The 17,894-nt window shown below is 55.7% G+C and overlaps 10 protein-coding genes across 10 annotated transcripts; 5 read left to right on the top strand and 5 right to left on the bottom strand.

Moving 5' to 3' along the window:
- Positions 1-800: 800 nt before the first annotated feature.
- On the bottom strand, positions 801-2,732 carry B0H18DRAFT_969276 (uncharacterized protein). Its single transcript, XM_048043584.1, has 4 exons — positions 2,424-2,732; positions 1,726-2,360; positions 1,562-1,671; positions 801-1,507 (listed from the first exon to the last, which is right to left on the bottom strand). The coding sequence occupies exons 1-4, from the start codon at positions 2,548-2,550 to the stop codon at positions 1,081-1,083; spliced, it is 1,299 nt and encodes a 432-aa protein (XP_047900228.1). The 5' UTR covers positions 2,551-2,732; the 3' UTR covers positions 801-1,080.
- A 50-nt stretch (positions 2,733-2,782) lies between these two features.
- Positions 2,783-3,711, top strand: B0H18DRAFT_858306 (N-terminal domain of NEFA-interacting nuclear protein NIP30-domain-containing protein; the record flags this gene model as incomplete). The annotated part of the gene is made up of 5 exons (XM_048039680.1): positions 2,783-2,895; positions 2,949-3,012; positions 3,131-3,170; positions 3,222-3,345; positions 3,396-3,711. Coding segments are annotated over 5 exons (657 nt in total), but the record flags the coding sequence as incomplete, so codon positions are not given.
- Positions 3,712-3,888: 177 nt separating this feature from the next.
- Positions 3,889-5,518, bottom strand: B0H18DRAFT_867862 (nuclear protein DGCR14; the record flags this gene model as incomplete). The annotated part of the gene is made up of 3 exons (XM_048039890.1): positions 3,889-4,454; positions 4,514-4,727; positions 4,784-5,518. 3 exons carry the CDS (start codon positions 5,516-5,518, stop codon positions 3,889-3,891), a joined length of 1,515 nt encoding a protein of 504 aa, XP_047900226.1.
- Positions 5,519-5,773: 255 nt separating this feature from the next.
- B0H18DRAFT_969257 (uncharacterized protein) lies at positions 5,774-8,386 on the bottom strand. Its single transcript, XM_048043583.1, has 4 exons — positions 8,212-8,386; positions 7,955-8,159; positions 7,614-7,899; positions 5,774-7,554 (listed from the first exon to the last, which is right to left on the bottom strand). Exons 1-4 carry the CDS (start codon positions 8,286-8,288, stop codon positions 6,134-6,136), a joined length of 1,989 nt encoding a protein of 662 aa, XP_047900225.1. The 5' UTR covers positions 8,289-8,386; the 3' UTR covers positions 5,774-6,133.
- A 535-nt stretch (positions 8,387-8,921) lies between these two features.
- B0H18DRAFT_1081401 (uncharacterized protein) lies at positions 8,922-9,664 on the bottom strand (the record flags this gene model as incomplete). The annotated part of the gene is made up of 4 exons (XM_048031389.1): positions 8,922-9,016; positions 9,067-9,148; positions 9,197-9,439; positions 9,527-9,664. The coding sequence occupies 4 exons, from the start codon at positions 9,662-9,664 to the stop codon at positions 8,922-8,924; spliced, it is 558 nt and encodes a 185-aa protein (XP_047900224.1).
- A 1,184-nt stretch (positions 9,665-10,848) lies between these two features.
- On the top strand, positions 10,849-12,690 carry B0H18DRAFT_969248 (dihydrolipoamide acetyltransferase). Its single transcript, XM_048043582.1, has 6 exons — positions 10,849-10,962; positions 11,016-11,158; positions 11,216-11,278; positions 11,332-12,011; positions 12,071-12,233; positions 12,286-12,690. The coding sequence occupies exons 1-6, from the start codon at positions 10,926-10,928 to the stop codon at positions 12,553-12,555; spliced, it is 1,356 nt and encodes a 451-aa protein (XP_047900223.1). The 5' UTR covers positions 10,849-10,925; the 3' UTR covers positions 12,556-12,690.
- A 199-nt stretch (positions 12,691-12,889) lies between these two features.
- Positions 12,890-13,375, top strand: B0H18DRAFT_1113008 (uncharacterized protein; the record flags this gene model as incomplete). The annotated part of the gene is made up of 3 exons (XM_048032891.1): positions 12,890-12,973; positions 13,063-13,230; positions 13,289-13,375. The coding sequence occupies 3 exons, from the start codon at positions 12,890-12,892 to the stop codon at positions 13,373-13,375; spliced, it is 339 nt and encodes a 112-aa protein (XP_047900222.1).
- Positions 13,376-14,496: 1,121 nt separating this feature from the next.
- Positions 14,497-14,897, top strand: B0H18DRAFT_1113007 (uncharacterized protein; the record flags this gene model as incomplete). The annotated part of the gene is made up of 3 exons (XM_048032890.1): positions 14,497-14,637; positions 14,670-14,690; positions 14,745-14,897. The coding sequence occupies 3 exons, from the start codon at positions 14,497-14,499 to the stop codon at positions 14,895-14,897; spliced, it is 315 nt and encodes a 104-aa protein (XP_047900221.1).
- Positions 14,898-15,444: 547 nt separating this feature from the next.
- B0H18DRAFT_1081399 (uncharacterized protein) lies at positions 15,445-16,546 on the bottom strand (the record flags this gene model as incomplete). The annotated part of the gene is made up of 10 exons (XM_048031388.1): positions 15,445-15,612; positions 15,654-15,675; positions 15,729-15,758; positions 15,818-15,883; positions 15,936-15,984; positions 16,030-16,107; positions 16,164-16,188; positions 16,221-16,238; positions 16,293-16,361; positions 16,397-16,546. The coding sequence occupies 10 exons, from the start codon at positions 16,544-16,546 to the stop codon at positions 15,445-15,447; spliced, it is 675 nt and encodes a 224-aa protein (XP_047900220.1).
- Positions 16,547-16,736: 190 nt separating this feature from the next.
- On the top strand, positions 16,737-17,892 carry B0H18DRAFT_969244 (uncharacterized protein; the record flags this gene model as incomplete). The annotated part of the gene is made up of 6 exons (XM_048043581.1): positions 16,737-16,826; positions 16,998-17,039; positions 17,091-17,243; positions 17,301-17,322; positions 17,345-17,514; positions 17,572-17,892. Coding segments are annotated over 5 exons (582 nt in total), but the record flags the coding sequence as incomplete, so codon positions are not given.
- Positions 17,893-17,894: the final 2 nt, after the last annotated feature.

The following is a 17,894-nucleotide window of genomic DNA, read 5'->3' as shown; positions in this document are numbered from 1 at the left end:
AACCTCCTGCGGTCCTTGGCCTCCGCTGCGCATGGCTCCGTACCAAGACGATCAAGTATGGTGGTCTGGAGCTGGAGAACGTCCGTGCCCTCGCGGTGCCCTCCTCGGATCGATCCATGCACCGCCGCCAGCGGACAGTGGATCACACACAGCCATGCAAATTGAGGTGCGCGCACATCGCAGCGCCGTTCCTCTGCTCGGTGGACTCGGTACGAGATATCTGCCCGATCCGACCACGAACAGCTGCTTGACGCGTTCCATCAGACAACACCACTGACAGTGACAATGTCCTCCGATACGCGCCCATTTCCACTGGCGTAGTTTCGACGTGGTGAGTTATGTATAGCTGCATGAATCTGACAGGGCAAACGCTTGCTGCGCGGTGAGGCGAGCTGGCAAAAATACACTTCTGGTATTGTGCATGACATTGCCGTCGGCGTTACGGCGTCTCGCCCTCGACGTCTGTCTTGCGATTTTGCAGGGCGACGTCGCGGGTAGGATGTTCAACGTTCAACGTTCAACTCCCACGACATATGCTACGTCCTCTGGCAGGTTGGTAATGGAGACGGCGCGAACGAGCTAGAAAAGGGAACCTGAAATGGGGGTAACCGTCACTAGTTACTATCGCACTCTAGTCGAGTTAACGACGCTGATAATTCACTGTCGCAGGCCGAGTAAGCATCCATCAAGTTCTGGTCAGTACGCTTTGCAAGTGCACCCCGCAGTAAGATGCATGAGACTAGTCTGAGACCGCGCCGCTCCGATGAGTACGCAAGCGCGTCCTAACATGTACAACTGTCAACGCGCGATCTCGAAATCAGCTCTTGCATTTGTACAGCGTTTTTAGCGTGGCTTCATATATCAGTACATGTTACGGCAGCGCATCGGACAATGGGAGAGAAAACCCAGAAGCAGGAAGACCGAGACATGCATCTATCAGAGTCCCTGTGTGTGTATGTCTCCGACCAGAACATGTATGTTATGTTACTTGCGGCAAACGGTAGCGAATTAACCATCTAGTATCGTAAGACAGCAGAGAGGCCCGTCGCAAGAATGAGTTGCTCGTAAGCGGCATTGCTGTCATGTCGGGAGTGAAGAAGCTGGGTGGTACTTGGCCCTCTCGAAAACGCGGAAGAGACTGATGACAAGATTGAAGCAGTACATGATGAGGCCCACACCGACCAGGCAGATGAGCGCGAGCTGGTTATCACAGATGTGGTCCCCCTCGATGCCCAGCTGGTAGGTGAGGTTGGGCAGTGTCGCGCGGGGCAGTTCGTTGTACCAAGAGATGCTGGAGAGCGATGCGCAAGGAATCAAAGATGTGAAGAAGTTGTCGAAGGTGAGCGCGAGCGCCGCGGACCACGCGCAGATGAAGACGACCTCGATGAGGGTGTAGGCCAGCTTGCTGGAGGTGTGCCAGAGCCCTACCGGACGACCGAAGTATTCGGTATAGATGGCCACCATGACGTGAACGAGCGTCAAGCTCGCGAAGATAATGACAAGTGTTCTGTGGTCGCGCATCAGAGTGTGGTCTGTCTGAGTGCCAAATTGAAGGACATACGGTGACGAGCCGACAGCGCCCATTATACCATTCCGCTTCTCCAAATGACGGATGCGGATGGCAATTGCCAGAGCTGCTGTTGTGAATGCAATGTTTATGAAGCGGAACAGCTTGATACAGCATGTCAGTCTAGGCAAAGGAGACCGACAGGACAAGGACTGTACCAGAGGAACATATGGGTTGTACAACATGTATGCTCTAAGCCTTTTCCGTCTCCTGGCCCATGTGCTCAACCTTTCTTTCTCGCTATCATGCTCGTCCACGGGTGTCAACTGCTGTACACGTTCACCCGAGCGGTTGCTGCGGGTCGTGAAGTCCAGCGGTCGTGCACTCCATGGGCTGTCCCAGCCAGGCGTCGCATTCTGCGCGATGGTAAAAGGAGTGGTAGAAGGGGGAGGTATGTCAACGTGTAAAGGGTCCGCAGGAATTGTGTCGTCCGGCTGCTCCTGCTCTTGTTTGTGCGAGGTGACTGGTGGATTCGCCGACGGTATGGCTGGGCTTCCCTGCTGAGAGCGACTCAACCAAGGGATTGAGAGCGACCGCTCCCATTCACGCAGTGGTCTGCGCGATGGTGAGGCCGGGTGTCCAGTCAGCAGGGTGGACTGAGAGGGTGATGTTGGTCGGTGTCGTGTGAACGCCCACCATCGAGAAGGACCGGGGTCGTCGAGTATTGAAGACTGGTAGGAGAGCACATCACTGGCCGAGGGACGTGAATCCGCTGGACGCTGGACGTTCTCTTTCGAGGCTGCCTGCCGAGGATCGTCCTCGGTGGGTGAGGGTGGCTCATCTCGTGCCCAGGCTGATCGGGTCAGACAACGCGACTAAGCACACAACCTCCGCACGACAGGAAACAGGTACGAACGAGGAGCAGTGACGACAGTCCTGATAGTGGATGGCGCGGCGCGAGAGCTTCGGACGCTGTGTGACTTTGCGAAACTGGCCACAGACGGGGTTGACGCTGTGGGGTGAGGTTCGCCGTCAGACTGCATTTGCAGCGCAGGACGCTGGGGGCGAGGAGAGGGAGGGTATAAGGCGTAAGGAGCGGGCGCTGGTCCTGCCGCTGCTGGGCAGCGAGTGGGCGACCGTCAAAACGACGTCGGGACAGGAGGCGTAAGGAGGAGGAGTGAAGGACCCTCGCCTCAGCCAGCCTGAGCCCAAGTTGCCGCCCAGCCGAGCAACCGCCCGCCACTCTCCTCTATCCATTACAGTATGGACGACCTCGACGCCATTCCCTCAATCTCCTCGGGCGCCGTGGGCTCCCGCTTTGTCTCCCAGTCTGACATCGACACCGCAAAGGCGCGCCGCGACGAGCAGTGGAAGGCCGCATACGCACGGTACCAGCCTCCCGCAGTCGTGCACTGCTCGTTTCATCTCATACAGTTCTCAGACTTGGGCAAGAGCCCCCACCGCCCCCAACAGAAGACGCATTCGACGGCCGTAGTCTAGCAGAGGTACCACAGCCTCTCTAATACATATTCTTTGATTCCTCACACAGCACCGCAGAAACTAGCTGCCAACAGAGTAAGCAACGGCACACTGCGTTGATGGGCTGCTTCTTACGCGCTTCAGGCAGCCAAACAAGAAGAGTGGGAAGAGCGGAATAAGCTAGGTGTGTCGTCTTCGTATCCCTAGTCTGCCGCTCCCTGATCTTCGAGTGTAGGTAACCAGTTCCGCGCATTGGAAGAGGATGAGGTGCTGTTCCTGGATTCCGTGCTCGAGAAGCAACGCGAGGAGGAACGGCTCCGCAAAGAGATGGATGGGGAGGAGGTGAAGAACTTTAGAGAGTACGTTTGGGAGTTGTTCGATCGTGTTTCGATGCTGACCATCTGCACAGGGCTGTCGCGGCACGAGAGAACGCCGCGAACAAACCCACAGTAGGGATTGCACCAAGTGCCCCGTCTCAGCCACAGCCTGCTCCGGCGAAAGTCAAGGCACCGGCACCAGCAGCAGCAAAGAAAGACCTCAAGAGGTCTCTCAAGGGTGTGGTCGTCAAAAAGAAGCCGAAGGCAGCTGCGTCCTCACCACCTCAGACAAACAGCGGTCCAAAGGCGAACTCAGACGCCCGGACGGATATCAAACGCAAAGAAAGCGAAGCATCTCCTGAAGACGATACTGAGCGGGACTCGAAACGGAGGAGAGTATCTGATACGAAAAGCTGACGGCGTGTTTCATTCGGTTGCTCCATGTCTCCTTCTGTATAGTAGGCATCTCGACGTCAGCTACTGCGTCAATTGACCGCGGTCCGTGCGCCGGAAATAATGGCCCCAAGGGATACAAACAGTATACATGGCAGGTCCAGTTTGTAGGTGTACAGGTGATATACTCTATCATGGTCTCCTCGATACAGGGCTAGGAGTAGGAGTCCATCGAATACGATTCAAGTCCTTGTCTTTCTGAGCGCTGCTGCCCTCCCACCCTGCCATCCTGCCCATAGCTTCAGCTCTTCTAGCGGCTGCTGTTCCCATCGTACTTCTGTCCAGTAACCTCTTGGCGGCTGGTGTCAACCCACCAGCGGCTTCCACTCTTCGCGGCGTCCAGGAGGGCGGCGGCATGGAGCTCTTCCGCGCGCTCGAACTGGCCGGCGCCCGCGCAATACCGGGCACGTTGAGCAGACCCGCCTTCGCCCGCAGACTCTTCGCCGCGTTTGAAGACAGTTTGTGCGAGATGCGTTCGCGGGCGGAGGGCGCGGCTATGTGGAAGGGCGTGGTCGGGGGAGGCATGCCGGACGATGGTTCCGAAGGGTCATCAGTTTGGGACAGGATACGCGGGGTGGCGGTCAGCGTCCCCCAGGTCATGAGCTGCTTCATCGCGGTTGGGCCGAGTTCCGACGGTGTAGGCGATGGCACCGAAGGGACGAGTGCAAAGTTGTCGCCAGTTGGTGACTTCGGCCGGTCTGGATGTCGTAGTCAGCCTCAGCCATGTATGACAGTACTAACGTGATGTGATGCTTACATGGGGTGCCGGCAATGGCTGCGTCTATACGAGACTGTGTCGGACTTGCAGGCGCGGACACTGATCCTGCAACTGTGTCGTCTTGTTCCGGGAGACGAGTGCTACCATGCTTGATGGCCTTTGGTGCACCCTTTACTTCTACAGCCGCCTTAGTGACGGGAGCGTGGTACGGAGACACATCCGCATCTGGCGGAAACATAAATGCATTTCGCGCCTAAGACGGCACCGGTTAGATGCTTGCAGTGTCGTGAGGAAATATGGGTTACATACCTTGAACCTCCAGCCATCTACCCCGGCTGATCTCGTGTCTTTATTCGGCGCCATGACATCCACTTCCTCTACCTCCTCCTCACTATCCTTGTCCTTGAGAACTACCTCTTTTCCCTTCTCCGAATCGTCCTTCACGTCCCCGGACGAGGACCCGTCCGTGAGTAGCCCAACGGGTGTAGGAGCCTCTATGGCGAACTTCTCTCGGACACCGGTCGCCACAGGGCCCTCGATCAAGAGCCTCTCCCTCCCTTCCAGCATCTTCCCTCTTTGATCCTCCACCCTCTTCTGCGCCTCCCAAGCCCACGACCACCGCTCCCTCCGCTTCCTATTCTCCTCCTCCAGAATCTGCGTGAAGCTCGAATTGTCTTCGGATGTATACTTCGCCTGGAACGCGTCCAAGCTCATGTCCGTGTCGTACCGTGCCCGTTTCGCCGGTGGCTCGTCCCGCGGTGTGCGCAACGGTGTCTCTGAGGGCCCCGCTGCGTATGGCGTTTGGGAGGGCGTCTCCCATGGACGAGTGCGGTAGCTCATCGGGGTGGACAGTCCTTCCATCCGTCGAACAGATGCCTGTATGAGTTGCGGGTCTTTCGTCCGCAGGGCATCCAGGTAGTCGTTGGTTGTCTCGAGGTGGACGAGAGATGGGAAGAAGTCGCGTGCGATGATACGAGAGAGGGCTTCTGTGTATTCATCTTCATCCAGGACCTCTTGCCGATTCAGAGAGCGCACCGGCAGCATGCTAGAAGAAGGAGTAGGCGTGGTCATCGCGAATACCGCCGCTACAGGCGGGCAGTCTTCAGTGTGCAAGTCAAAGTGGCTGTGGGCGCCTAAACGCGTCTGCGTTCTGCGTGGCGGCGTGGGCGTCTAAACCATAAGTGCATACCGACGCGGACCTGGATAATCGACTCGAGCTCGAGGCTACCAAAAGTATCGGAGGCTGACCTATACCACGACCTTACAGGCTGCAGACAGCGGAGATCCGTAGCATACATCGAATAATAAATAGTTGTAATATTGATATTCAAGCAAAGCTACAGGGAAGTGAATGACGGAAAGGTACTCTTTACATAACATTAGTGTCGCTATAGCTCAGATGCACAGGGTGGCGCCAAATGAATGAACAGGGTCGGGTTGAAGCTCTAACCAGGCAGGCCGGGGATATCGTCAAAAGCCATGGGATATAGGGAGCATGGATGTACAGCCGCAACCGCGGACACAAACTGCGACTGCATCGTAAATCGTCAGTTCATTATACTTGTAGAAGATAGAAAGACTGGCGGAGGATCGAGGTTAGCGCAGAAGATAGGGAACTCGAAGAGTATGCACAGTCGAGAACATAGACAGCAACTTCCGTTATACACCCCTCTTCCCATACACAGCCGTCGTGCTCCCAGACCTCGCTCGGGATAGGTCGCGAACAGTCAACATCTCGTCTCCGGAGGTTTCACCCACACTCCTCCGACCGGCTGCGTGAGCCGCTGGCTTCCCGATCCGGCTCTGCGACATCGAGTTGGCGATAGTGGACTTTGTCATTGGCCGCACAGTGATGTTCGCGTGAGGGGGAGGTGATGTGGCTATGGGCGATGACTTGGCCGGGGCTCCCAGAGAAGATCGCTTCAGTTGGTATGCCCCTGAGCCCGGTCCTGTTGAGATCTTCAGCCCATGCCCCGGACCTCCGTACGTGGGAAGAGGAAGGTAGGTGGGAGTCGTTGGGCGTGACGAAGGTGTTGGGATCGAACTAGCCGTGCTCGTAGTAGCATTGGTGCTGACACTGCTTCGCCCTTCCGACACTCTTGACTGTGGGCGGCGAATACCAGTATGCATCGTACTCTGAGACAGCGCGCTCGGTGCTCTAGGTATGCCGGTCGGGGATGGTGATTCATGGGGTGTTGAAGGGAGAGGGCGGAAGGCGGAAGGTGCTGAAGGACTCGAGGTGCGCCTCCGCTCCTTGTCCTTATCCTTTGCAGGAGAAGGCGAATCATCCATGATAAGGACCCATCCCGAGGAGTCACCCCCAGACCCACGCTTGCGATCCCCTTCGGAGTCAAAGCTTGGTCGACGAGGTTTCGTCTGCAGCAGCCGTTCATCGCTGCTCAATGATCGCATCGACGAAGTCGAAGGGGCAGGAGAGACGGATACGAATGAAGGGCCCGCTTTCGGTGGCAGAGGTGGGGGCATCGCTGTCGTCCGGCTGGTCGTGCTGCCCATGCGTAGTCTCGGAACGCGAGTGTGGATCTTCTGTTCCAACACCTTGACACGAGCCCTCATCTCCGACACCATCTGCACGCCTTTGCTCCTCGATGCAGTTCCAGGAACACCACTACTGGTGCTCGTGGAGCTAAGACTCGACACATTGCGGCTGGCAATCGGTCTGGGAACAGGCGTACGAGGAGCAAGACGCGAGGGTGTAGATAACGATGGGACAGTGCTCGAGCGAGCAAGGGATGGCGAAGAGCTGGTCGGTGGCGTCGCCAAGCGTGATATCTTGTAGGTAGATCTATGAAGCAGCGGTGACGGAGTGACGCCGGGAATGGTGGGTGATCTGACAGGATGTGTTGCGAACTTAGGTGTCTCCTTGACTGGGGTCTCGGATTCCGGCGAGAGGTCGGTTAAGCGGAGGTCTGAGGGTGTTGGGATGCTGAGGAGGTTGTCATCGGAAATGGAAGAGGGTGCAGTGGAAGTGACAGAGCGTGCTGACTCGGTGTCCGTCATCGTGGGACGTGACTGTGCTGCAGCAAGTTGGTCCTTCATTATATGGATCTCCTCGTTCGCATCTACGAATCAATTGAGACAGTAAACCATGTTACCATTGAAATATGCCATAAGTACGCACCTCTGAGCTCGTCCTTGAGTCGTTGATATTCCTCCTCAACATTCGCCTTGTCCAGAAGCTCGTGTTCAAGAAGTATCTTCTCCTCAAGGGCCCTCGCATACTTGCTTTCAATATCGGCAAGGCTTGACGAGATAGCTCTTTCATTCCGCTCCAGATCGTCGTTGCCCATCTCCAATTCTCGAAGTTGCACCTTTATCTTCTGATGGTCCCCACGCAACGTGTCGAGCTCGCGCTGCAGCGACGTCGTTGTCGTGTTGTGCATCGTTTGCAACGACATGAATTTGGACTACATAACACCGATGAGGGAGACGCATACAGTCATCCTCAACGAGCGTGCTGACCTTCCACTCGTCTCTCTCCTGCTCGGCTCTGGCAACCTTGACTTTGAGATCCTGCTGCGCTTTCTCGGTCCGCTCCAGCTCTCTCTCCAACTCCTCCTCCAATTCCTTACTGGAGGCGTGAAAGTCATCGAGTTCCGTGCGGGTTTCTGCCAGCATATCCGCGACCTCCATGTACTTCGCCCTCCAATCATTGGATGAGGAATAACTATTGTGCACTATCAGCGAAGCGACCGCGGATGACAGTAGGAGGTCTTTACTTGACTGCATTGTCGTCAAACGAAGACATGGTCCTATCCCTGTTCAGTACATCACTCGCTTGAAGGACCGCCGTCATGTCACAGAGTAGAGTACAAAGCGGGGGCCAGCACCGGTGCCAGAGCCTGAACGGAGAGACGAAGAGAGACGCCTGCAGTGGGAGTGGTTCAGTTGTCGAGCTGCCACGCGGTCACCGGCCGCTCGCCGTTTTAGGCAGGTCCAGTATTTGGCCTCCACAATCCTAACTGGCACGTAACAGATGAATACATGCCTAGATCTCTTCCAGTAGCATCTGTCTACGCTCGTCCCATGCTACTGCATCTACGAATATAGCTAATTGTCCAATTTTCTTTGTTTAGACACGATATCACGCGCTTTGTGCGGTGACAATCGGAGTCCTTATTCTACGGGTTTTCTTAGCTGAGTAAATCGCGCTGATCTTCTGTTCATTTAAGTCGCAGAAGCAAAGAAGTCCTATGATTGATAGTATCAACACAGTTTTGAATTTATCATTGCCCAAAGGGCAAACAGCATCTGCGATTTCACAAGACGTAATGAAAGCCCTGCCGGAAACATGGCCTTCACACTCTTGGGCCTACACGGACTTCATCGGGAAGGAAAACAATGACGAAGATAACTAGATGATACATGGATTTTGCATGATACAGGTATGCAGAGTAGTGGGCAAGGAGGAGATCATTGCCAATAGCGATTACAAGCCCTCTGGCTTAGCACATTTGCGTTTTTCGATCCTTCCTGTCCGCGGACAGCGCATTTCTTGCCATGAGACGGGGTCCATTGTCGCACCTGCTTTCTGTCAATCCAAAAGCTTCAGCCAACCGAGCTGTGATTCCCACCTGCTTCACTAGTCGCGAAGATGACGCCCAGGTCATTGCGGGCAGTGGTCACATAATAACTACGTGCGTCCCCCAGTGATAGCTGGAAACATTCAGCATGTTAGCGCGTTGGTAGACCATCTCCACTCACGACAAGTCCTTTCACAACATCGCCACCTCGGAAACAGTCAGCGATCTTCACCTTGTCTTTTTCAGTTGCCCTGACGTCCTGCACGCGGATCACTCCCGTAAACTCTTCACCGGGAGGCAAGGGGACACCGTCGACGACGGAGATGGAGAGCATTGCTTGCTGGGGCGATAGGCGCGTTACTGAACCGAGCACGATAGAATTTGGAGAAGGCGCGTGGGGTCGCGTCCGAGATATTGACAGAGTCTGCACCCCAGAGCGCGTTCAAGTGAACGAGTTCATTACGCATACATCATTGAAGGAGCCAGAGATGAGAGGATAGAAGAGACCAACAGATCCTTCGTAGCTGGGGACACCGACCAGGCTTGCTCTGACATGGCCATCCCTGGAGTAGATGCCGCTTCCGAGTTGCGGTACGGGGCCGCGGGGGAGTGGAATAGGCTGGCCAGGGAGGACGAAATCGGACGACATGGATGCGGCCGTGGGCAAAAAATATGAGGTGTTGGATGACACTGGGGGCAAAACACGATGTCCTGGGAAGGAATATGCTGAGGGCATGTGATGATTAGCTAAAGAATTCTGACAATACTTTGCACAAGGATATTGTGAGTACTGTTGAAGTAATCCTAGGATACACGGGGGCCGGACATGGTACAATGCAATACAAATGTCTGTTGTCCGGATATGAGTCACATAATATGTTCTGCTCAAATATGTCGAGAGCAGGCTACATATTCCTCGCATACTTGTATCGAACACAATGTAAAACGATGATAGCTTTCCCGACCCAGGACATGCATGAATCAGGGAAGGATTATTCTATATTTACTCATTCAGAATACTTCAATAATACACGAACTTTCCATACTTGGTACATGACAACACAACACCAAATTCGACGACTGCGATCTCGATCTCGACCACGATCTCGACCACGACACCGACCGCGACTCAGACACCGACCGCGATCCCGACTACGACATCGACTGCGACATTGACCGCGATGGCACAATTCCCGCTCTTAATGCGGTCGACATTGTGTTGTGCTGCAGTTCATCGTTGATGTCGCAGTCGGTGTTGCGGTCAATGTCGCAGTCGGGGTCGCAGTCGGGATCGCGGTCGGTGTCTGAGTCGCGGTCGGTGTCGTGGTCGAGATCGTGGTCGAGATCGAGATCGCAGTCGTCGAATTTGGTGTTGTGTTGTCATGTACCAAGTATGGAAAGTTCGTGTATTATTGAAGTATTCTGAATGAGTAAATATAGAATAATCCTTCCCTGATTCATGCATGTCCTGGGTCGGGAAAGCTATCATCGTTTTACATTGTGTTCGATACAAGTATGCGAGGAATATGTAGCCTGCTCTCGACATATTTGAGCAGAACATATTATGTGACTCATATCCGGACAACAGACATTTGTATTGCATTGTACCATGTCCGGCCCCCGTGTATCCTAGGATTACTTCAACAGTACTCACAATATCCTTGTGCAAAGTATTGTCAGAATTCTTTAGCTAATCATCACATGCCCTCAGCATATTCCTTCCCAGGACATCGCGTTTTGCCCCCAGTGTGAGAGTCGTGAGCGCGTCCGCGACCCCGAGACTTGCCGATCGCGCGGCCTCCGTCGCGGGTCGCCAGCGCATTTGTGCCTGTTTGCACTCTCCCACTCGTCTTCGTAAACACTCTCACTGTCCCTCTCCTCCCCCTCCGTCGTCGAAGACACAGACCGCCATGGCCTCCCGTCTTGCACGCAGCATCCTCACCAGGCGTATGTGTCTCGTTCTATGTTCGGGAGGATGCCGTCACTGACCTTCGTGTCAGGCCTGCACGTCTCTGCACGGAGAAATGCCCTTTCAAAATTCGGTATGCCTGCCATGAGTCCAACGATGACGGAGGGCGGAATTGCGTCGTGGAAGAAGAAGGAGGGCGAGTCCTTCTCTGCGGGCGATGTCATTCTGGAGATCGTGCGTATATGACACGACGCTGCGCGCCTGGCCGAGTTGACCGTTCAAGCGTCATAGGAAACGGACAAGGCTACTATTGACGTGGAGGCTCAGGATGAAGGCATAGTGGCCAAGATTATTGTACGTGCCGACGGGCTATCATTGTCAAACTCAGCTCGATGCATTCGTTGTAGGCTGAGGACGGCGCGAAGAACATCGCAGTCGGAGCACCTATTGCCATCTTCGCTGAGGAGGGCGATGACCTTTCCGCGGCTGAGAAGATGGCTTCTGAGGCTGCGTCGGAGAAGCCTGCCCCGAAGGAGGAGAAGGCTCCGGAGCCCCCCCAGCCCGAGCCGACTTCCAAGTCCTCCGAACCTGCACCCAAGACCGAGACAAAACCGGAGATCCCTAAGGGCGACCGCATCTTTGCATCTCCCCTTGCCAAGAAGATTGCCCTTGAACGTGGAATCCCTCTCGCAAAGGTCAAGGGATCGGGTCCCGAGGGTCGTATTCTCCGGGAGGATGTCGAGAAGTACCAGCCCTCTGCAACGGGTGGTGCTGCTGCCCCGACGTCGTCATTCCCTTCCCCTACTGCTCCTCTGCCGGACTACGTCGACACTCCGATTACCAACATGCGGCGCACGATTGGTACTCGTCTCACACAGTCGAAGCAGGATATTCCCCACTATTACTTGACGCTTGACATCAACATGGACAAGGTCATGAAGCTGCGGGAAGTCTTCAACAAGACGCTAGGCGAGAAGGACAAGACGGCTAAATTGAGCGTGAACGACTTCGTGCTCAAGGCAGTTGCATGTGCACTCGCGGACGTTCCGGAGGCTAACTCGGCATGGATGGGCGAGGTCATCAGACAGTATGACTGAGTTTTCTCACTGTGGTGACCTCTGCTGATTCATGTTTTCCGAAAATCAGGTACAAGAAGGCTGACATCTCGGTTGCTGTTGCTACTCCCACCGGTCTCATTACGCCAATTATCAAGGACGTCGGTGCGAAGGGTCTCGCCTCGATTTCTACAGAAGGCAAGTCTCTCGCGAAGAAGGCTCGGGACGGCAAGCTCCAGCCTCAAGAGTACCAGGTTGGTCCAGCGTGACAGAACATGTGGAGGGTTTTCTGACCGATACGTGTAGGGCGGTACCTTCACGGTGTCTAACCTGGGCATGTTCGGCATCAGCCACTTCACGGCCATCATCAACCCCCCACAGTCATGTATCCTCGCCGTCGGCGGGACGCAATCAACATTGGTCCCCGCGCCAGAGGAGGAGCGTGGCTTCAAGGTGGCGCAGATCATGAAGGTCACGCTCAGCGCAGACCACCGGACTGTTGACGGTGCCGTTGGTGCGCGGTGGTTGGCCGCGTTCAAGGGATATCTCGAGAACCCGCTGACGTTTATGCTGTGAGTGAGAGGGGTGCAGGCTGGATAAAACACTTGTCGTTATCGACGTCTCCATAGACTGCTATCGCTACTACGCTTAGTGCCGATATATAATGTTTTCCTGGTTCTTGGCCAATACTGGAGTTATACTGGGCTATTACACTCGTGTGGGCATGGCTTGCTGGAGTCTACGAAGAATTGTTCGAGGCAAACGCGAAGCTCGAAGTTTGCGCGGGGTCGTGACAGATCTGAGATCTCGATGCGACGCGTCTGTGGCTGAGGCGCGCTGGCGACCAAACCTTGCTGGAAACGCATAGTCGCCCGTTCCCACTTGGCCTCTCTCCCTCTCTATGCTCTTCATGCCCGATGCGGAACATGTCCTGGACTTGGATACCGCGATTTCAATGCTGAGGCGCGGAATCTGCAAGCAGAGCTCTTCCGAGGTGACAGCCGAGAATACCCGCCTGCTAAGATGTAAGCCGGGGACGCGACCTTTGGGTATGGTTGAGCAGGGCGCTGAGCATTGGAACAGTTGAAGGGATGGAAGCGGCGCGCGGAGGATGCAGAGACGCAGGTCTCCTCGTTGCGCATGCCGGAAGGCTTCGCTGCCATCGAACATGCGACACTGCGAACAGAACTCGCTGGCGCGCAAGCACGGCAGGATGCTCTGCAGAACGAGGTGGAGGCAGAAAAAGAGAAGGTATACTCTTCCAAAGATCTTCCAGGCTTCATCTTATGCGTTCCACGTGAAATGGCAGCGAATTGCCGCGGAAGATACGAAGAAGCACTTGCTCTCGCAGCATGCGGCCCTGACGGAGGACAACGACAGGCTCAAAGAGAACTAGAACGTGCGCTGGAGAGGCACTCAGAGGGGGTTTTGACCCAAACGCGAGGTATGCCGCGTGCAATTCAGCGTCATGATATCAGGTTGACTGTCCTCAGCGTGAGCGTGACGACCTCCAATACTCGATCACCACCCTCCGCACGGAACTCGAAGGAAAAGACAGGGAAGTGCGTGAGCTCACGGTCGAGGTTCAATCACTCCTGGCACAGCTCGAAAAGGTCACTGCTCACTGGACCAGTGTGTCATACGATCCTGACCATTCAGCCGACATAACTATAGACTCAAAATGCACAAGCAGAAGGGCGACAGTCGATCCTATCACAACTCGACGCGTGGGCCAGGGAATGGCACATGAAACCTTGCTACAGGAGCGAATGCGCTCTCAGAACAGGTCTGTCAGAGGGAGAGCGCATACAGAACGCGCGACTGACTGGGTTCGGTCGTTTGGTAGCTGGCTGCGGCGCAGAAAGAGAATGAAGACTTGAAGACCAAAGTTGTACAATTGAAGCTGCGGTGCGTGCCAGATCATCATAATGTCCAACCTCAGATACCGACTCAATCATGTTCTCGCAGATACAATCTGGCTCAGTGACTGTAAACCCATCAGCTCTACAGCGCCCAGGTTCACAAGTGGAGGTGAGGAAATCCTTCTCTATACCTGGCCGTGTGCTCATCTCTTCGACCCAACCACAGGCGTCTGTAAGCAGAGCCGCATCTCGTGAGTACCGCCGTACAATGTGTCATTCCTTTGGCCCGAAGAAGTGACCCGATAACAGAAAGCCTGGCGCGGGGAAGAAGAAACGAGGTGGAAAGAACGAAGGCCCAGTCGACTTTGCCAGCTATGCGTCTCCGATCTCGCCACCGAGGATGGAGGTACTCGCCAGTTATCCCGAGATCGATCCTTCTTGCCACCCGAGCTCGCAGGCCCCGTCTCGTTCAGCAAGACCGAGCTCTCCCAGCTCCTTGGCGGGAGCCCTCAAGGCTTATTCGTCCGGTGCGCCCTGCACCACTGCCCGAGGTGCACATTCTGAACTTCATCCCCAGTATAACCAATAGCGCGCGGCCGCTCGCAGTGAAGTACAATATCGGCGAGTTCCTCTGCCCTAACCTCAACCAGAACTCATGGCTGCCCACGAAGCCCGGCGCGCACGGTACATGCAGGTCGGTCTGGGCGACCACGACAGTGAGCGCTTCAAGAAAGCGGAGATCCGCCCCATGTTCATCGGCGCGGAGAAACAGTTCAGATACTTTGGGACGTATGAGGTGACGAGGACGGAGCACTCACGGCGGGCGAGTGGTTAGCTCTCCCGGAGAAGGTGCGCCTTCCCCCAGGCGAGATCGTTCACGCTGACCGTCCTATGCGCTACCAGTCGCAGCATGTGTACACGGCGACGACTCGGAGAAAGATCAAAGACAAGGAAGGAGTTGAGATATCCTCCAGGACTACGCTCCGGCCGCTGCGCGCGCCCTGCGTGCTCCTGAAGTGCATCGGCTTCAACGTGGAGTTCTACAGGGAGTTCTGAGGCGGCGCGAAAGTACAGGCCGCTTTGGCACCGTGACCAGTCCACAACCGCAGCGTCCTCGTCACAAGCACCCTCTGCGTCGCCTACCCCGCTCCGGAACCCACTGCGAAGAGGGGAATGAAGCGTCTGCAGGGAACAGGTTCCATGTTGACGGTACAGAGACCGACGCGGTGAAGGCAGGAGGCGGGTCGTCGCCGAAGAGACGTCGGACGTCTATGGGGCCGCCCCAGACACCAGTGAGGCGGTCGGGTAGGCTCTCGATCAAGCCGCCGGGATCAAGTCTGGGCGAGCTGCAGATGTGGATGACGGTGTTTCCTCTGATCTAGTACGGAGTAAATGGCGAGGATGGTGATGGCTGAGTTGTGTGACGTACGGATCTTGCTGTGAGTCTGCTATGTACCATTTAGGCCTTGATAGCTTGACTACCATGACCTCCACGTAGATCGTTTGCTGTCGTGTTTGTGTTATATGTACCTGCTGTTCTTGGATTCTGTGGAACCACTTGTCGCCCTGCTTTCGAAACCGTTCTGTGTAGTGTACAACCCTACTAGTATTCACTTCTCCGGATTTGCCGGTTGCCCGGCACATATCGTCTGCGCCTACTTCGAAAAAGCTTCATGGTATTCTGGACCTTTTCGAGCTTGCCGCTCTCGAACGTCTCCCACTGCTGCTTTACCATCCCGACGGGGATCTCCACGTCTCCACGTTTGAGGCCCTCCATGCTTCCTTCGTGAAGTCCTCGAGCGGCATCCACACCTTGGACACTTCGGAGTAGTACCTTGATCTCAAAGTCGTCGTTAGCTTACCCTACAGGGAGGAGCCGGAGAGTACGAACGGTCATGCAACTCGGACTCGACGAGCCTGTCGGCGCGTCGTTAGCGTAGTCCTACAACAGGCAACAGTGATATACGAAGACGCACGGTGGGAAGATCTCCATGACCTTAACCTTGGTGTCTCGGAGCTGCGTGTAGAGGGATAGGGTGAAGCTGTGGAGGGCGGCCTTGGTAGCACAGTAGTTTGGCACCCATGGCCAGGCACATGGCGAGGCCGGAGGTGACGGTGATCATGAGTGATGGACGACCTTCTCCTGCATACCACCGTCCAGTTTCACTCGAGAGACACGGCAAGAGACTCACGCTCAGCTTCAGGAAGTGGGGGAGGAAGAAGGTCACCATGCGGGTGATCGAGTGTAGTTCGTGTTCAGCTCCTCCTCCAATACTGGCTCGAGATGTGAGCACAAGTACTGAGACAACATGGGGCACTCACTCTCGAGGTTCACGCTCTCCGGCTTCTTGAAGTCAAACAATGCTGGATGCCTGACACGAAGAGCACGGCATCAAGCTAGACGCATATACTCATGAGTACATAGACCCTCGTATTGGGATTGCAACATACGTCGGGGTATTTCTGGTAAACGTCCTGGACGGCACTCTTGAGCGCGTCACGGCTCGCGTTCACGTCGAACTTGAGTGTTTTATTCTCTCGCCCTGCTTCGCGACGTCGTCCAGCCTCTCTGCCGCCTCCCTGCGCGATGACGGTCGGCTTGGACGGCAGCCATGGATAGCGAGGGCAAGGTCGCGGCCTATCCCGGCGGTCGCGCCGATAACGAGGACACACTTGCAGTCAGAGATGGTGGCAGGGTTGGACATGGTGGTGGGGACTATGTTGTGGCCAACGTGGTTGTGCGCGGGCTATATATATGGGGCCGCGGAGAGCCGGTGGGTCCTTTCGGTGCAGACATGTCTGCTCGCGGAGGGATGTGAAAGCACGATGACGCACCGATCGTCCTGTCCCTCTAGGCGCCCATCCGCCTCCGCGCCTACGCAGTAGTAACTGGGTTGACGTCTGCGCCCGGCCAGTGCGATCCTCCCGGCAGCACCTGGCTCTTCTCTCCCCACATCCTTGCGACTGACCAGCCATGAAATCATAGTAGTTCTACGCAGAATGGGGCTCACACGGAACTCAATGCGGGCGTGTAGGAAACCCTGTTTGGCCGGATAGTCACACCCGCTGAGCGGCTGCGGCAGCACCAGCGCGCCCTCGCCAAGGCCCAGCGCGAGCTGGACAGAGAGAGACGAAGCTGGAGCAGCAGGAGAAGAACTCGTCATGGACATCAAGAAGAGTGCGAAGGCTGGGCAGATGGTGCGCGCCGCGCGTCGTGGACGCTGACACTTTCATTGACGCGTGGATTAGAACGCGTGCAAGGTCATGGCGAAGGACCTCGTCCGGACGAGCGCTACGTCCAGAAATTCTATCAGATGCGGACACAGCTGCAGCCGTTGGCTCCGGATACAGACCCTCAGGAGTAACCAGCAGATGGCAGAAGCCATGCGCGGTGCGACTCGGGTGAGTCCGCCCGTATATCATACCCGATGACTGCTGCTCATTGCGCAATGAACAAAGGCCATGGGTGCGATGAATCGTGGTCTCAACCTCCGCAAATACAGCGGATATGAACGAGTTCGAGCGGGAGAGCGCAACGATGGACATGAAGGAAGAGATGATGTCCGACGCGGTCGACGACGTCATGGACGACGATCTCGAGGGCGAGGAGGAAGAGGGCGACAAGATCCTCAAGCAGGTGCTCGACGAGATCGGTGTGGACCTCTCGCAGCAGGTACGTCGCGCCTTGCTCCCTCATTCTCGGAGCTGGAGAATACTCACGTGCGCATAGCTATCGGATGCGCCGTCCGGGCTGGCGGTATCCTCGTCTCTTACGGAGCCAAAGCAACCTGTGGCGCTGGGCGATGCAGGAGGATCGTCACATCATGGTCCCGGAGGCGACAGCGGAGCTGGTGGTGGCGGTGGTGGTGGGATGTCGGACGAGGACGCCCTGCAGGCCCGACTCGATGCTCTACGGAGAGGCTGATTTCCGCGTTCATGATCCGTCTATTTTCTGTTTCCTTGGTTGTCCTGTACTGCATACTGCTATCATATCCTGACATCTCATCCGAGTCGCATTTCATGCGGTGGAATGAATGGGGCCCCGGTGTGCAT

Source organism: Fomitopsis serialis (genome assembly GCF_022376445.1).
Source record: "Fomitopsis serialis strain Sig1Antser10 chromosome Unknown B0H18scaffold_2, whole genome shotgun sequence".
NCBI classification, from domain to species: Eukaryota; Fungi; Basidiomycota; class Agaricomycetes; order Polyporales; family Fomitopsidaceae; genus Fomitopsis; species Fomitopsis serialis.
This window is presented reverse-complemented; position numbering and strand designations above follow the sequence as displayed.

Coding starts and splice junctions, on each gene's coding strand:
- B0H18DRAFT_969276 (XM_048043584.1), bottom strand. CDS start 2,550: ATGCAGTCTGACGGCGAACCTCACCCCACAGCGTCAACCCCGTCTGTG. Junction 1,672..1,725: donor ACAACCCATATGTTCCTCTG/GTACAGTCCTTG, acceptor TGCTGTATCAAG/CTGTTCCGCTTCATAAACAT. Junction 1,508..1,561: donor GGCGCTGTCGGCTCGTCACC/GTATGTCCTTCA, acceptor GCGCGACCACAG/AACACTTGTCATTATCTTCG.
- B0H18DRAFT_969257 (XM_048043583.1), bottom strand. CDS start 8,288: ATGACGGCGGTCCTTCAAGCGAGTGATGTACTGAACAGGGATAGGACC. Junction 8,160..8,211: donor TTTGACGACAATGCAGTCAA/GTAAAGACCTCC, acceptor AGTGCACAATAG/TTATTCCTCATCCAATGATT. Junction 7,555..7,613: donor ACTCAAGGACGAGCTCAGAG/GTGCGTACTTAT, acceptor ATTGATTCGTAG/ATGCGAACGAGGAGATCCAT.
- B0H18DRAFT_969248 (XM_048043582.1), top strand. CDS start 10,926: ATGGCCTCCCGTCTTGCACGCAGCATCCTCACCAGGC. Junction 11,159..11,215: donor GCGATGTCATTCTGGAGATC/GTGCGTATATGA, acceptor CAAGCGTCATAG/GAAACGGACAAGGCTACTAT. Junction 12,012..12,070: donor ATGGGCGAGGTCATCAGACA/GTATGACTGAGT, acceptor TCCGAAAATCAG/GTACAAGAAGGCTGACATCT.